Below are 18,958 nucleotides of genomic sequence, written 5' to 3'. Positions count from 1 at the left end.
AATGTCAAGCCTACACACACACACACACACACACACACACACACACACACACACAACTGGAGAAAGCAAAAAGAAAAATAATAATATATATATTGGAAATGTTTTATTAAAATAGCATTTTCACCTGAAACTGATTATAAGATTCACCGTTTTGACATTTTATCTTTCACAGAGGACCATGGGATTGGTGATTTCTTCAAACAAATGCAATGATCCAGTTAACAGTCTTCCTCTGCAGGTGCTTGAGGTGTCACAGCGTTGTCCAATCCTGCAGCATGCTGCAAGACACTAGTGTTTGATGCACCTCAAAGACAGAGAGAGAAGGTACAACGTTCCCTCTGGCAAAAAAACGGTCTTCTGTAGTCACGGTTAGGTAGTCCCTCAGAGACACAACAGCGTGAAATCATTAAAACAACCAAATGAAACAAAACAAAACACTGGCACACACTGCGAGCGTAAACACTTTTCCCAATGCAACATTTTAAATAGCAAAAGCGTAAATTCACAAAAGAATACCCAAACGTGGGTACCCTGTGTTTCTCGTCTTTAATTCCAGGACTCTGAGGGCCACGGTGCATCCGTGTGGCTTTTAAGTCCCTGGGAGGGAAGCCCTTATTCTGTGGCTCCCTGTGAAGAAAAAAAAAAACGCCAGCAAAACAGCGACGCCAATGAGCAGGCGCTGTCTCAGGGACTCAAGACATTATCTCTGCGTCTTGAAATACACAGATTTCTCAGAGTGCACTTCTTTTATTCCGCAGAATTGCCCTTCAAGAGTCAAGAGTCCTACATTCCTTCACTGCTGCAGGAGTCTTTAATGGTGGCAAAGCTGACCTCAGTTGTGTCTGGGTCGTCCTTTCTTCATACGGGCCGCTTTGGGTTTGGGGATGTACTGATTGTTGGCCTGGTGCTCCAGCTCTCTACTGAAATACTGAATAGTTTTATTCAAGCCCTCCTCCAGGGGCACCTGTTAACACAACAGAACACAAAGATAAATTACACAGCCACACTGATTTCACAGCTTCTGTGAAGCTACAGGTATACTGTTACAGCAAGATTAATTATGAAAGACAACTCACAACCGGCTTCTTATTGGTGAGACAGTGATCAGTGCACAAAACTTCAGTAGGCTCAGCTTACTCTATAGCATGTCTAAATCTATTCAACATACAGTACAGAGCTACCATAATATCAACATAAATAATTTTCTGTCAAGTCCAAACATTGTCATTATTATGCACATACCACAGGTTCCCAACCCAGTAGCATCTTGGCTTTACGTATGTCAGGTCGTCGCCTTTGTGGGTCGTCTTGGGCCTCTGGAAGGAACTGGATCTGACTTTGGCTTACTGTGTGTGTGCACGTGCGTGCATATGTTGCATGCAGGCACAAAATAAATAGAAGGAAGAGAGAGCCATTGTTAACACTAATTAGACTCATAACTCTTAGATCAACACTTTTGATAGCATTGAGTAACAACACACACACCATGCTGCACTTCACACAGATACAGCTAATGGTCAGATGACATAAACTGAGTAGCTGAAGGAGAGAGTTCAATGAGATAGATGATAAGATAGAATGTATGTGAGGATAGGACAGTGGTTCTCAAAGTGACCTGCAGGGGTCTTTGAGGGGGTTCCAGGAGGTCCCAACCAACATATTTTTATTTAATTAATCCTATTTTATACTTGCAACACATTGTGGACTTTTGAAAAAATCTGAAAAACTGAACAATTTTGAATAGTTTTTAACAACACAAATCTTCTCTTATGGGGGTCCCTGGCACAAAATCTTTTAAGATGGGGGTCGGTGGCCAAATACATATCAATTTGACATGAAAATGTTTGAGAACCAAAGGCATAGGGGGAAAAAGATATGGGCGGATGGACATTAATCGATAAAGAAGTGGCAGGAATATAGGCAAAGCAGGAATGATTGGAACGTGGGGGGTTGGAGAGGAAAGAAGCTCTTGACCCTTACCGACAAGACTTTTGATGAGTTGGGCAAACTCCAATATGGTGTGTTCTTCTGGATTCCCCTGTGAATAGAATTTCATGAGCCTGGATCCGATCAATAACAAACAGGTACAGATGACGCATGCTGGACTGCCCAGGATTAACCAGTACAGAATTAGACAGTCCGAAGCAGTGGTTCTCAAAGTTGGGTCCGGGGACCTCCAGGGGTCCTTGAGGGGGTTACCAGGGGTCCCCAGCTAAATTGTTGATAGTTAATAAAAACCAAATGGACCCTTACAGGTCTTTAACTCCGAGGGTGAACAAATGGAACCAAATGGTAAGCGTTTGGTTCCATTTGTACACTCTTGGAGTTATGGGGTGGCGTGGCCTAATGAATTCCAAACTGGGGGTCCTTGAAATTAAGAAGTTTGAGAACCACTGGCATTGAAGGACCACATGCAGAAGAATGTGCTCACCAGGTTGACAGGGCTGCTGATGTTACTGTTCATCAACAACACCAGGCCGTTCACCAGATCACTGCAGCGGAACAGAGGAGAAAAAAAGAGGGACATTGTGTGATGTTGATTAATTTTCCCTTCACTGTCTGTAGCTTAACACATTGACAGCCAGAATTATTTCAGATTTTTTGCAGTTTATTGCCAGGGGTTTTTACATTGAACAAAAAAAGAGTACTCAGGAGCCGAGATACAGATTTTTTTTGTTTTAAGTTAACAAGGAAGTGGATAGGAGTCTAAATCTTCGAAAAATCATATCTCCTTGGTCTTTGGGTCAAAAAATAAAATAAAAAAATATATATATTTTTTTTTTACTAAAAACGAGTTAACTCGATCTTGGCAATCAAGTGATGGATTCTAAAAACGAGTTAACTCGTTCTAGGCAATCAATGTGTTAATGTAGGTACAGTATGTGTTCGACATGCAGAGAGAAGCCGGGAAGGATCAGAGGACTTATTAATCATTTAGAGCCCAAGAGCTCTATACTGGTTCCACTCCCCATCTAGACCAAATCTCTTGCCCGAAAATAGCCAAGAACCACAACGCATGGGCTATTTTACACTTTGTCACATGACAAAAGCGACTTTCAGTTTTTCAGTTACAAAATCTGTTCTTGTTCTGTCGAGCGATGTCATGCTGTATGGTTGTATACATGAACCAGACTTAGACACCTTTTACCAACTGCATTTGTGCACGTGTATAACATATGAACACTATGCTAATAGCAACCTTTTCAGCCGGTATACAGTGGCTGCTGTGACCCAGTCTCAATGCTGTTTTGTCACACTGTGAGAAACGAGTGGAACGTAACAACAACATCCTCTTCAGCAGGGAATAAAGAATTCCCCTGGGCTGTATGAGAGACTAGTGATTTCAGGAAGAGACAATTGTTGCCGCGAGGCACTCCAGAGCATCATTCCCCTTTCAGAAGCCCTCTGACCCGTTATCCCTTTCAGAAGCCCTCTGACCCATTATGTTAGTCTTACAATAAAAACGCATGGGTCTGTCTAATGTTTGCAAACACGTGTACTTATCTACCTACTGTACGCACATGAGCATGCATACTGAGCCAATGAGACCATTGCTGCAACTTGGCCTTACCATTTAGCTGGACAGGTTGAGAAAGGAAAAAGCAGCAGTATAATTATTACTTAAATCACATTCTCAACACAGCACGTCACTCATCCAGTATTATCACTAACATTTGGTGAGAAATATCCCCACCTCAAACGTGGCCTGGCCGACTACATTTGTGCACAATTTATTACTGTACATAATGTATTTGATTGAAGGCACTGCAAATGCACTGGCCACTTCAAAATACATGCATAATGTATGTCCATGTCTTAAAAATGTCATGTTTAAATACATCAGCATGTACTATTTCTGTCATTAACCTACTGTAAAGGCAAGGCACAAACTGCTGACACCGGTTTCTAGATGTTTAAAGAGAAAAGTTAAAACAGCTGCCGTTTATCAAAAATATGTGTATCTGTATATTGTATGTGTTAAAGCATCGAAATGTCCACAAATGATTTCAAATTGTCAACAGTGTCTCTGTTCATCAAAATAATCTGCTCAGTGCTCGAAGCTTGGAAAAGACATACAGTAAAATATAATGTAGGTCCACTACATGTACACACATTCTGCACAAATGGTGATAAATGGTGCATTTATATAGCGCCTTTATCCAAGGCGCTTTACAATGATTGTGCATTACATTTCACCCATTCACACACACACATTCATACATCGATGGCGGAGGAAACCATGCAAGGCACCAACCTCCTCATCGGGTGCAATTAGGGGTTCAGCGTCTTGCTCAAGCACACTTCAACACAAACTCTGAGGGAGCTCACCTTTACGGAGGTAAAAAGATGATGCTGGAAATAATACAGCAGGGCATACTGGAAGTGAAACGCTGCTATCTGATTATGGACCAGAGCTTATTGATTACTGAGGGGAAATTCATATTTTGGATTAATATATCACTGTCCTACGTCGGAATGGGGAATGGATCGGTTCTGGACACAGCTAGATTTCATCCATCCTTCCTCGTCAGATAGTAAGACATGCGTTTATGTAATGTGGTCAATAATATTATAAATGAATAGCGTGACAAAGGAGTTGGCATGATGAAAGTCCAATAGGTGAAACTGTGGCCACACGGAAAACACGGCGAGGGATCTAATAACTTGGCTCTAAACTGAAACATTTTAAGAATCGGTTGAATTTGCATCATGTCTATAATATGCATACAAGCATAGATTGTTTAGGCAATATATATTTTCTTTTTATATGTGTTGACAAATGTTGGGCACATACGTATTTCATTTGAGGTTTGGCACCATTGTAATTGATTTAGCAAGAAGAATAAGGCATTCTAATGACATACGCAAGCTTCGGTCCCATGTAAGCCTGCCTCCGAGCAGACGTGAGAAAGAGCGTGCCTTCGTAAAAATTCACGGACAAAATTATTGATGAATCACACTCATAACGTGGGAAGTTGCGTAAATTCCTTTACTTTCAAAATATAGGCCTAAACAGCTTAGTGAATCGGGCCCACTGTCTCTGGTCCAGTCAGCTATTCATGCTGCAGATTAGTATGAATAGAGTATGGTATTACATAGCTGGGAAAAATATATCAAAACCGATATTTAGAACCAATATATTTACAACCAACCGACTTATAACGGAATAATTGAGAAGCAAGTTTTTTTCCCCCTTGTATTTCAATGACTCAACATGAAAAAATGTGAATCAACTACATTGATTAGTCTGACTAACACTTAACCCTGTGTTATACTTTGTTGTACACTGGTGGTGTACAAAAAGAGCGATTTTGCAGAAAGAATAAGCTAACTCTAAGAGGAAGCCATGTTACCTAATGCCTTCCAACATTTCCAAACACGCATCTGAATCTGTGCTGTGGCTCGATCAAATTGTACAGGAAAAAAGAAGAGAAACGTTCATTAAGTACACCTTACAACATAATCTGATCATGCAAACATTTCATGAATCAAATTAAATCTGCCATGAAGTGGTCACATCCACTTTCTCTCCTCTCTCTCTCTTATGGTTCACAATGTCATCAGGTAAACCCCAAAGACAAATAAATAAATTATGAAGCTGGCTATGGCCTAAATGTTAATCTGGCCCATAATGCCCTATAGGCTGCTTGGGCTGGGTGAGCCTAATCTGGGTTCACGGGGTGCTGGGATCCAGATCAAGTCTTTTCTAAGCTTCTTACCCTTCTCTGTGGCTCCGGGGGGGGGGTCAGAGAGCTGGGGCCAGCCTGCCTGGGTTCAGCGCTCCAAATTCAGCGATGCCACAATACAGCAGGGAGCCATTTAGCTGAGCCTACAGCTACTAACATAGTCACAAGATCAGTGGACACTGAGGGCCAGTCCGATAGGTTGGGCTGTTTATATTGAATAAGCCATATTAGAGTACTGTGTGTGTGTGTGTGTGTGTGTGTGTGTGTGTGTGTGTGTGTGTGTGTGTGTGTGTGTGTGTGTGTGTGTGTGTGTAGCACATGAATGCACATACACACAAACACTTTTTGAAACCACTGAGCAATTTTTATTGAGTTGTTTGAATAGACAATTTGAGAGAGAGAAAAAAAGAAAAAGACATCCAATACAATGCAATCTGATTGGCTATTGCTGTGTAAGTGTAGCCTGGGACCTGACGAATCTGCCAGTGCAAAAAAAAAATGCACTCGGCGATTTGGTTCTGGCACCGCTCCGTTGTGAATCCATTTCCTGCTCCAGAAGTCTGGGGTGACCAATCAGGGCCCAGTATTCAAATATGGGAGACTGTGATTGGTAGTTGGTTGTAGGTCTAACCAATTGCGTCCAGAGACCATTGTTTTGATCCCGCCCCTCTTGGAAAAAAAACGTCCTCATAGAAGCACCAGACTCATATCCACGCAGTGATATAGTCTGGCTACGTGAGGCTAGTAATATGCCCATAATTTACCCCCCCCCCCCGCAGGCTGCGTAGATCTTACAGCCGCACAGATGCAGCTCACTGTTGTGAGCACAGAGGGTGCCGATGCCACAGCAGCTCGACATAACAAAGGGGCTTTGAAAGGAACGCAGTGGAGGCGAACTCTGTTTTCCAGTGATAAAACCGCAGCCAGCATTCACTGCACGACCTCTACCTCTGTCTATGGTTGATACAATAAGTTAATGGTGGGGTTGGGGGACATGGGGTGTTTGTTCCTGACAGCAATTCTCCAAGCCTAAAAGAAAAAAAAAAGACTTGGAAAAGGAAAACCGGAGCCAGAATGGACAGCCTGTGATGCCGATTGACAACATGACATCTTATGTTCATTTGCATGAACAAGTTGCCATGTTGTACTTTGTACCCGTTGTCAGGCGGGGTGTAATGTAAAGCAGCTCACCTAAATACAAACACTGACAGGGAGGACGGTTAAATAAGATGGTTTGACAGGAGAGTGGTGACAATACATAGTGAGAGTGGACTCAACCACGATTGGCGTATTGGTTTGGACAGGTCCCCAGAAGAACACCACACCATGGCCTTTTATCTCACATCAATGCACTGATTCACCTTGACCAATTCACAGACAATTCCCCCAACATGGCAACCATCCATCCACCTCAAGGGCCCTTAAAGAAAAGATTGTCCTTGTACTTGATGACATTACTATACAAAAGAAAAAAGACAATTTAATCTAAAGAAAAAACATCCAGAATTGTATAAGGTTGAAAGAGCTCCATAAAGTTTGTGCTAATGGGGTCCTTGCAATTAATGCAATTTGCTGAGATGCCATTTTTCCAAATTGGATGATGAGAAACTTGTTTGTGGGAATTAATCACATTAGATAGAAACTCTCAAAATGCTTGAAAGGAGAAAGGAGATGAGCAGCTAAACTGATAGCTAAATACTGGTGCAATTAGGGGAAAAGTCCCAGTGCTTATGATCTTGCTCTATTCAAAGCTTGATCTCAAAGAGATCAAAGTTGAATTATTCTGGGCCATGGGGCAAAACAACTATTGTAAATATATCCTGGTTAGAGGGAACGGAGATTAGACATAGGATAAACATAGGTGGAACATGGTGATACAAAAGAAATGAGTGAGAACTAGAAGTTCTGTTTTCACTCCATTGTCAAAGCAATCAATTGTGAATCAAAAGGTGGAAAATACCCCCCTGCGAGGGGGAAAGTAAGTAGGTAGATACTTATTTTCTGAAAGTAAGTACGTAGATCCAACAATATTAGGTGAGGTCAAGCTGTACCTTGGTACCCAATCACGTCTTTCTCCTGCTAAATTGTCTTGAGATTTCTCACTGGCTCTGGGAGTTCATGCTAGCAGGTGACAAGGCTCCTAAGAGAATATAAAAGCCTTTGCTTCTGGAGAACTAGTGAAAATTACTTTCAGGAAGCAAACTGATACATCAGAAAACTGAAGTCATGATGTCACAGAAAATTGTACAGGATATGTGATGTGCGCTGCAGAGTGGGAGAGTGCAACAAGTTGTGAGCTTGTAGATCGGCTATTTTTGGAGAAGGGATTTGGTGAAGACGGAAAAAAATGGTCCAAGTAGAGTTGTAACTTAGGTCTGTTTTAACAATAATATAGGGTTTAAGTGGTTAAAGTCTGGCAGAGAGGTGAAGGTGACTAGCCTGGTAAACCATCCACGTCGTGTGAATTCTCTTCCACTTTTTGGTTTCGGCAAACTGCCCACCCAGCATTGGGGCCAGACCGGTCTGCAGAGGACACATGATAATGTGAATTCACGCGACCGGGATGGTTTACCAGGCTCGAAGGTGACTGGAGACTTCCAAAAGATGTTGTGAGAAAAGACTCAGAAATACAGGAAATCATCAAGTGAGATCAGTCAAGTCATTTTAAGTCAAGTTCAAGTTTGAGGCTGGCTTTCTGTTGTTTATGCGGCACTAATTGAAATTACACAGGACTCCATTTGAAAGGTTTGCTTTGACAAGATAGGGGAGCTTCAAGGAGAGCAGCTTGTGCCTGCAGCTTATTGTGCCTGCACAATATCAGACCAAGATGCCAGTGATAGTGATAGACGGAGACTCCGAGGATGAGGCAGAAATGTGTGAATTTCTGCGTACATGTTGGTATTCAAAGTCCACATCATGGTGCTTTCTGTCAATGCAAATTCAAACATGCACTTGTACTCACGCCACATGACCATTCACGCTCATCGATTGCCAATAACAACTGTTATTAAATCCATGAACCTGCCACACAGTGGCAGGGTTTGCATGCAAATTCTTCTAATTTTCGAATCAACAAGCTGCCTCCCTGCCTTTGAATTGAACTCAATTACTAGAAAAGCACTGATAATCCCATCAAACACCAAAGGAGGATCTGTCCCTGCCTATACGAGTCCGCATCAGGGGAGAGACATGCTGTCAAAACATCTATGCGTATGGGAGTTGCCTTGCAATGTTTTGACACACACACACACACACACGCAAAAAAGAAAACGTAAAGTATGAGAGAGAGATTCAGGCTGTTGGAGGGAAGTTGTCCTGCCTGATGAGTGATGACATTATGACTGTTATCAACAGCTACGTATACTCTACATCCGTCTAGGGATACAAACGTATAAAATAGGGCTTAAGTGGTTAGTCAGACAACTTGATTTTGTCGATTATAAAAAAATCGATTAGAATTTTTCATGTTGATTCGTTGAGATATAATGTATATGTATAAATATATATACAGTATATATGTTACAGGGAAATTGGCATTCCAGGGAAATTGAAAAAGGAGCACTTGTTTTTACCACCCACCCAGGCAATTCTGTAGAACCAACGCTAGAGGGCAATGAAGCCTCACGCGTGCACATGCGTGTGTGCATGTGTACGCATTCGGCCGGTCTGCGCGGGCACTCGTGCCTGGAGGCGCTCGGGCGCGTCTCCTCGGCCTCAAGCTCTGCTGAGTCGGCGCACCTCCGTCATGGACAATAACTATTATCACGTGTGCGTGTGAACGCGTGTTCAGCGTTCCCCTAGCGTAGCTTCCTGGTTGCTGTGTGGGCGGGGGGGGAACAACAAAAGCCAGGTCCGCGCGTCGCATCAAAGCCCCGCCTCGCGCCTCCTCCTCCCCGCGCCGCCTCGTATCAAAGCCCCGCCTAGCGCCGCCTCCTCCTCCTCCTCCTCCTCCTCCTCGCGCCGCCTCGTATCAAAGCCCCGACTCGCGCCTCCTCCTCCTCGCGAGCCTCACGTAAAAAAAAGAAAAAAAGAAAAGCCCCGCCTCGCGCCGAAGCCCTGCGCCTAAAAGCAAGCGCTCCTCTTTCAATTTCCCTGGAATGCCAATTTCCCTGTGACATATACAATATATACATATACATTATACACACACACATATTTGCTTTCAGTGAGCTCTATCCAACCCTTTTTGGCATTAGATGCCACCGACTACAGAGGAGCAGGTCACTTGTATCTAAATGCTTTAACTCTTGCTCAGTATTTGCGTCTATGTGACCCATAGCAATGTCAATATTGAAAACAGAAAGATTGAAATTTATGTTGGGTCCCTGGTTTAACACATTCACTGCCATTGGAACGTCCAGAACCCAAGATAACGGGATCCGAAGATTTACTGCTCCATTCACTTCCTGGTTAACTTATTACTTTAAAATCCTGTATCTCGGCTCCTGTGTTTTACTATGTATTTTTGGCGAAACATGCCATTTTCAACTGGGTATAACAAGAGAACGGGAAGTCACAATGATTTTATTTTGTGTGTACAGTGATTTCCTCCGTGATTAGCAACCATCAGGGACTGATGGACTGATCATACTTGAGATAAATATTCTGTGGTTCTTGAAAAAATTGTCAGAATGCTTAAAAATGCTGGCAGAAGCTACCTGCCAGCATTAGAAAGCCCCTGGCAGTGAATGTGTTAATAATGCTGAATTTGATGGTATCAACATAGTGCAGGGTTTCTCTCATAGAAACATTTTCCATTATCGCCACCAAGTATGCATAACTGGGCTGGACTGCTTCAACAAAACAGGTCCGGAGGGCACTTGCCTGGAATGCCCTGCATGGGATGAGGAGTGTGAGGAAATCTGACATGGGAGAAGACCTCAAGAAGCGGCTGTTTGTAGCTACAGTGGAGTCAGTACTGCTGTATGGGGCAGAGCCATGGACAACAGGAAAGGGCCCTGGATTGGAGTCTACAAAAGAATGCTACGAATGGTCACATGGGCACAACCAAATCAGAAATGTGGACCTCTACGGGGACCTACCACGGGTCATAGACAAGGTCAGAGAGAGAAGGACAAGGCTGGCTGGGCACTGTATCAGGCACCCAGAACTGGTGGCAAGCAAATTGACACTGTGAGAGCCAACCCAGGGTACAGCCAGGACAGGAAAACCAGGGTACAGCCAGGAAAGGAAACCCAGGGTCCAGCCGGGAAAGGAAAGAGGCGCACCACCTACGTAGATGCACTGCGGCGCTACAGCAGAGCTAACAACACTGTCTCAAGACCCTGATGCTAGACAGGAGGGTGTGGAAGGCAGCGATTCAGGAGTCCCGAGTTGGTGTTGGCTAGACCACACTCTTTTCTATTTGTTGTAGCCCCTTAGAGTTAAATATAAGTTTAAAATATATTTTGTGTAGCTAAAATAAAGGGACTTACCTTACATACTGAAATGCTCTCGTCTGTGATCCTGAACCATATACCTACAAGAAGAAGAGAGCGATTGCATTACTGTATATATTATATTAGGACATGCAATGACAAGGCCTATCTATCGTGTTCTATATTCAGTCAGAGCTTAACTCTTCAGAAGAGTGGATTGTGGCGATTAGCGGGGCATTGCCACTACAGCCCACTGATTATGTGTGAATTCAGTTCATTCACGTGATGACGTTGCCCAGCCGCACAGACTTTTATGAATGGAATGACGTCACTCTACCTGCCTGAGTAGAGTTGGCGTCTCTCGGTCCCGCAACTCGGTCGCATGGACCGGGTTGCTCGGAGCCGAGGATACAGGTTCATTGGAGGATCACACTGAGAGGACGCATTTACTCAGGGGATCGTTAAGATCGTCGGGAGTAAAACCTCGGAGGAGTGTGGATTTAACCAACACACTTTCAGGGCAGGACTTTTTTTCTTACAACCTGGTACCGTGCAGGTTTATGGGGACCCGTCGGTCTATGTGGGAAATGGTTGTGGGCTTAGACCTACCTAACGGGAACTGTGTGTGAAACTAGACCTACCTAACAGGAACTGTGTGTGAAACTGAACTGTGACAAATAACCTATAACTTTATTAGTCAGTTACGTTGAACGGAAATCTCTGGTGTCTGCAAATTATTGTGTGTGTGTGTGTGTGTGTGTTACAGTGGGGATTTATAGGGTGTGTAGGGAAGAGGGTGGTGTTAACCACAAACACTTCTTGCACAGCCTTATGGCTGGTTAGGCTGGTTAATTGAACATTCTGTCAGGTGAAACACCTGGCTGGCACCCAGGACCATTTTGCATTCGGCCAAACCGTTACAGGATGTGACTAGAGGGGAAAAGTTGCAACTTGTTGCATGTTATATATTCTGTATAACATTACTAGACAAATTATTATAGATTAATAAAACTAAATGAAACACCAGATAATAATAATAATAATAATTCTAAACGTCAAACGTGTATGTATGCACACAAACTTCAAGAAAATGTGAAGTTGAAGTGGATACATACAAGTGTATGCACACAAACTTCAAGACAATGTGAAGTTGAATAGGATCTATGTGGATACATTTGGGTAAAGTTACAGCTCCAATTCCAATAGCAATTATTACTATATAGCTTGAGGAACCGAATATAAGCGGCCGGCGGCCGCCATGTTCTTTTCTGTCGCTCAATTACTTTGAATGGTGTACTCCTTCTTGATAGTGTCGAGTGTTTGTTCAGTAACAGGGGTCTATTTTCTGTTTACTAAAGAGACAGGGAGATCCCTATTACTGAGCAAATCTATAGCAGTGAGCATCGGAATACATTTATTTAAACTATGTAGTTTTTTTTGTTGAAAAAAAATATATTTTTGTCCAATCTGTATGGTAGAGTATGAGTAGAGTATGCTAATACAATTTATTACATGGCTTGGTTGAATGCTTGATTCGGATTGGTCAATCGCTGAATTCAGCTGTGTGTTATTTCTGGATAATGACCGATGAGCTCAATAACAGACCGATGTCTAATCAAAGGCTCAGAGCACCTGGCTGCGCTGCTTGAGGCGACGTGTTGCGCTAGGCAGATTTTTATGCTAAGTTGATGAATTTAATACATAGGACCACAATGGAAACAAGTCCACAGGACTTTTTTTGTGTAATCCTTTTAGCCTAAATGTCCGACTGTACCTCGTGCCGTTTACATTTCTGACTAATAAAGTATTCAATCAATCAATCAATATATATCACTTACACCGCCTTTAATGGAATACTCGCACTCACAAAACATACCGTGAGAGGTTCTGCCTGTAGTGCCTGCAAGATGAAGTTGCTGACAACACGTCCATCGTTCATATGCATTCGTGAGCCAAATGTGTTGAATATTCGTGCCACTCGCACCTCCACCCCTTCCTGTGGGCAAAGAAGCTAGAATTTAACAACAACAATAATAAACAGCAATTTATTAGCAAAAAGCAATTGGGCAGTTACTAAGAAAACATTAGAAACTTGAATTTCCTTCCGGGATCAATAAAAGTTGATCTTATAACTAAAGATACTATCAGAAATTGCTTTCACTGTGGTCACAATTATATATTTTTTAATGAACTACAAATTTAATGAACAGTCTAGGACAGGGATTTTCAAAGTGAAGCACCCCCTTATAATCTTTTATTGACAAATATAACTACAACACTTCTGTCCAGCATAAAAACATTAATCTGCCATCTGGAGTTGACCGGAGACACCAAACAAAGAAAATCTCTTAGCAGTCCTCAAAGTATCCTCATCCACATAATACTGTAAACACTCTTCTTCTCCTCATAAGGCAAAACACACAACAGCAGCAGGCGCTGATACCATCATTGTCCAAGGAGAATATTTGCAGAAAGTATATGTGCGTTTGATTAGGAGGAATTGGGAAAGCTTTATTGTTCTCTCTCTCTCTTTGAGTAAACATTCAATACGCTCATTTCCAACACATGTTTACTGAGTAGATATTTGAAAGATTAGGCTCAACCAACTCAAAAGAAAATAGCCACCTGGCAAGTGTAATGATATAAAAGCCCAGATATAAAATGTCTTTGAATTAAGGAAAATAAATCTATTTTACAATCGGTTTCGTATGAGACTTATTCAAAGGAGGACCTCATACATTGCAATTGTGTCTTATTTGTTTGTATTGTCCTTTGTTTTAATGGTACAATGAGATACCAGGGTTGTGGCTCTTTCGGAGCGGGAACTTTGGGGGGGTGGGAGGGGTAACATACATTCACTGTTTTTGTATGCCATTTGTTATAGACCTGTATGTGAAAATATAAAATAAAAAAACCTTGAACAAAAAAAAAAAGGAGGACCTCATGTCTCGCACTGAAAATAGCAGATCTACAGGCAGATCCACAACACATTGCAGTGCGATGGGTTGTGTGAGCTTGTACATGTGCTGCAGTATTTTCGGTGCGAGAGATCGGCTCGTACATCAGCACATACAAATCAGGCGGAAGATATTACCAGGGATCAAAGCTGGCAAACTGGACCAAATTAAAGCATCAAAGCAAGGACAATCACAGGGAATACTGTCTGACTGGAAAGTGTTAATGCTATGACAACTAACTTCACAGTAGCTACAGTATATTGAGAACATCCTTCCTATGGGAAATCTAACAACAAAAGCCATTTATTCATAAATGGAAAAATAAAGAAAAACGTATAATCAATGAATAGTACTGATCAGAACCTGTTGCCCAGTAACTCAGGAACAAAACAAACAAGTGGAACCGTCTACGCAATGATATGTGACGGGGATCAATAAGAAAGCAATCAGTCACATGGCAGGAGCCCATCAACAGGGGCAAGATATCGATTTGTTGGACTCTAATCTTTCCAAGAATTCCTAAGACAGGTCATGTACATTATGTAGGTCAGCCTGGCAACCATCATCAAGCGGATCGTTCCAAAATAAATCTATGAATCTCAGCCGCCACAGATCAATACTGATCACAAGCCATCTTTACTCAGTTCCGCAGAGCAATAGCTAAGTAACCCAACCACAGAAGTCCGTATAGTGGCTCTGAAGACAGTCACTACAGCGATTGCAAGTGGGTCCCCAAATAATAGGCAAAAATTACGATTTTATTGATAATATAACTCCTTTTTCCCTCCAAATCTCTTCACCGAAAATAACAGATCTATAAGCTCGCAACACGCCGCAATGTGACACAGCTTGTAGATTGCTATTTTTTCTGCAGAACAGTGACGCAAGAGTACTGTATGTGTGTGACAAATGTATAACTGAAAAATAAACAAAAAATAAAGTGCTGAATGGGAAAAGGGTGATAACACAAAATCTTTTATGAAATATCTTTATTTCATCTGGTTTTGTCTGTTATGTTTTATTGGTTTTATGTGTATTGAATGTTCCTGTAAAACATTTTGATATTATTTTGAAAGGTGCTTTACAATATATAATGTAGCTTATAATAATAATAATAATATATAGACTACCCTTTAACCCCCACCAAAAAAACTAAACAAAACAACCATAAACTTCGTTCCAGTCACCCTCAAGCTTTGATAATATTTCAGATGGAGAGAGGTGCTTTATTTGGCTTTTCAACACACAAATGAAGACTTGGAAATGCAAAACATGCTACAATGGGCACACCCAGCAAATAACACAATGACACAATAAGGACAATATGATGAAGTGGACCTCCTATATGAATGTGTGTGTGTAGTGTATACTATATATCTATATAGAACGTACAGGCGCACTGCTGCAGAGGTGCTTTCTTTTCATGTATAAGCTAAACTGAACAATAATAAGGGCCTATTCTTGTCATCACAGTGGGCATTATTTAATCCTCATCTTAATTCAAATTAATTCCATGTGACAAACAACAACATGGCAGACCCATCACCTCACAGGAGACAGATATTATTCCCCGATAGGCTAAACATAAACACGCAGCATGGGATGTACACGTGAACGCATTCAAAAGATGCAGGAGGAATGAATTCAATGGGATGCGATTATGAAATGTTGGACAAAGATAAAGGGGTGAGAGCTGCAGTCATTCACCCCCTGAAGCTGCAATACTGCTCCACCTCAAGTCTAATCATAGACCCTTTGTCATGCATGATTATTGGGTGGATGTCGTGTCCAAACCCATGTGTATAGAATATGTTTGCTTAAAAAATAGCTCTGAGGTGACTAACATATTTTGGAGAAACCATGCACTATTTTAAAGTGACGCAGGCAGTAATTCAGATAACAGTATATCTGAATATATGGTAGTAAATGGTATAGGAATAATCTATCTCTTTTAATTTAGTTTAAACTGAGGAAAATTGGCATGAAACTTTGCACGCACACTCCCAGTAGGCCACAGAAGAACCCCCATACCAAGAGGCTGTGTCACATTTTGCCCTATAATTCTTTACCTGTAGGTCACACAATTAGAGTTTCTGCCATACTCACAATTCGCTACAAATTATCTGGAGTCATGTATGTATCAGTCAGATTTTTTTGTTAAAATCAGATGCAAAAATGCGACTAATCACACATTCATGGGCATCTAAACATCTCAGAGCCAAAAGCGATTTCACTTCCACACATAGGGTGTGCTACATACACCATAGATGTCATTATTTGTAGCAGAAATATCATCAGTCATGGACTGAAAAGGGTTTTGATAGTCCATATTGACTGCCTGCAATTGCCTTCACAAAATTGTGTGTGGGGTATAACATATAAACATATATCATGAACGGAACATCCTACAAGCAACCAAATTGAAATCGAACATTGAGCGGACACTATTGAGCGCACCTCCTTCGCGGACACTATTGAGCGCACCTCCGAAAGCGCCTTCACTTCTGCCCATAGGGGGCACCACGACCGGCTGTCGTACAAACTCTACTCCCCTTGCAGCTTACTTGTATACTGACGGCTGCACCCCACGACTGACACAGCCCTGGGTATGCAACCAGGCCTGGTGGATATCTGCGCTCCAAGGATCACACTTTTCTATTTTTTTCCTATGGGATCTATATTCTACAAAGTACTTTCCTACTCACCTGTCACCTATTCATTGGTTGCACAGAACTACCATTATGTATGTGCGTGTGTGTGTGTGCGCGTGTGAACCCTCATTAGACATTAATAGCAGGGTCAAAGAGGGTATCTTCCACCTGCAGCACTCTCAATGTGATAGCCTTACATTAGAGAGGATTATGAGCAGGGAACAAAGGAGAATGATAACAGAAAAAATAAATAAATAAAGGAACAAAATAAAGGAAGTGAGCAAACGAATGAGGGGATGGATGGCGGCCAATTATTTTCACAGGTTTGCAGGAGTGCATCATAGTCTTGTAGAATCAATATTTACACCAACTAATTTGCATATCTACTTTCATGCAGCTACCAAGATGAACACCAACAAACGGCGAGTCAGGCTGTATGGGAATTTACATATGCTCTGAGCTCTGTCTGAGCTGCTGGAATCTAGCAAGTGGTGTTAACATTTAATCAGCCCCATCAGTGATTACTTTCTGTCCAAGGAGAACGCAGGGACAAGCTTTTTCACACATTGCCTAATTCATACTCATCACTTTTGCAAATGTCAATGAATTTCAATTGAAGGGACTGGGTGACAGTTTGTCATTTGCGATATTCTAACCTGCCCTGCTGATGTGACTGACAACTGGATATGGGAGGCGGACACTTTTTCTCAGAATTCCCCTGGGACAGGGAATAAGGGTGACGAGCAGCTGAAGAGAAAAGCGGAAGCAGGGAACGAGATAAAGAAATATCACCCGCCTAAGTGAAAAGGCAAGTCACAACAATCAAATCGGATCATCAAAGGCTGGTGTCAGTCAGTCAGTGAGTTAGCATGAGAAAAGGAAAAGGGAAAGAATTAATCCAAATGTCTGAGAATGTGTGGAAATAGAAAGGCAGAAGTAGAGCGCGAGTTGACACCACATCTTCACCACGTCTACCATAACTGATGTGTTACGTGAGGTGTGTGTGCATAACTGTGTAACCTGAATATTAAAAACTGCATTTCCCCCCAAATCAATCACATAAATTTTCTTGGAGGGAAATACAGTATATCTCAAAAAGCCTTCAGTCATTCTTGTGTCATCCACATTCTCTATGCCCTACATTATAAATCATGCTGCATGTTATGGCCTTCAATTCATTGAACCACTTTTAACATCGTCAGTTAAAATAGCCGATCTACAAGCTCACCAGCTGTTGCATCGCAACACATTACGAGCTGGTAGAACAGCTCTTTTCGTACGGCGAAGTATGAAATAAGGTTTAAGTGGTTAAGCCACATTAAATCACCACAGATTTCTTAAATTTTTATGCACCAAGAAAAAAGCTTTGTCTACGTGTATTGCAAGAAAAACTGAAAACTCAACGTTATGAGGACAAATATGTTGTTTAGGTCATTATTAGTCACTGTGGGGTACAGTATGTGTGCGTCTCTGTGTGTTTGGAATACGTAACGTGTCTGGAGTGTAATGTGCAGGTTCATGTGTTGGGACAACTAGAGGCAAATACGGCTGCCTGCAACTATTTTCTTAGGGATTATTTTATCGATAACCCTTTCATTAATTGAATAATAGAAAAGCAGGTTTTTAATATATTCTGTTTAGATATCATGTACAAGCTCACAATGTGTCGTATCGTAACGTGTTATTTTTTTCAGTATTGTTACGTTTTTTTAAACATCTTATTTTTTTGCGTTTCGTCTATAATCACATGCTCAAAATAGGGATACATTATGAATCTATTATTTTATTAAATTCATGGTTTGATTATTAATATAGATTTGTTCGATTAACTGTTGCCCGTAGAGACAAATGTGACCAGGCATCCCTGTTTACATTTCATTTGCTTCTGTACATTCCAAACCCTGCTACGAAATGAGGCAGTCTTTGATTCACGAAGGTCAGATCAAATGGTTCTTTTACGTAAAACATCTTTTATGTAAGCGAGGGAACTGGGGGGTGGACGAGCTGCGTCGCATTGATGAATATAAGAAAGTATTTATAATTACCTCCGCTGTCAAGTCAGTTTCATGGCAGAATATGTGGTGTTGTTAAAACACCAAATTATATATTGCATTAAAATCCCACTGAAGTGATGCAATGTACAGACTAATGAAAATATGAGTATGAATAATGAACAAGAAAATGTACAGAATGGAACTGTCCACCTCCACTTGCTCAAGCTGTTACACTATGATAATGTCTAAAAAGACATCCAAGCACTAATAATTAAATGACTGGTTTTATAT

General features: G+C 41.6%; 1 protein-coding gene across 2 annotated transcripts in view; it reads right to left on the bottom strand.

The window, feature by feature from the left end:
- Window positions 1-71: 71 nt before the first annotated feature.
- Window positions 72-18,958, bottom strand: part of uxs1 (UDP-glucuronate decarboxylase 1) — a 48,548-nt gene continuing 29,661 nt past the window's right edge. For both annotated transcript variants that reach the window (XM_080457185.1, XM_080457186.1), the window contains 6 exons: window positions 12,942-13,061; window positions 11,123-11,166; window positions 2,432-2,492; window positions 1,981-2,038; window positions 1,243-1,346; window positions 72-964 (listed from right to left, as the gene is read on the bottom strand). In XM_080457185.1, coding sequence (XP_080313311.1) covers window positions 833-964; window positions 1,243-1,346; window positions 1,981-2,038; window positions 2,432-2,492; window positions 11,123-11,166; window positions 12,942-13,061 — 519 coding nt within the window. In that variant the 3' untranslated portion in view covers window positions 72-832. The remainder of the gene's footprint in view (window positions 965-1,242; window positions 1,347-1,980; window positions 2,039-2,431; window positions 2,493-11,122; window positions 11,167-12,941; window positions 13,062-18,958) is intronic.

Source organism: Gymnoscopelus braueri, assembly GCF_963280865.1.
Source record: "Gymnoscopelus braueri genome assembly, chromosome: 18".
NCBI lineage: Eukaryota > Metazoa > Chordata > Actinopteri > Myctophiformes > Myctophidae > Gymnoscopelus > Gymnoscopelus braueri.
The sequence above is the reverse complement of the archived record's forward strand: the minus strand, read 5'-3'. Positions and strand labels throughout refer to the sequence as shown.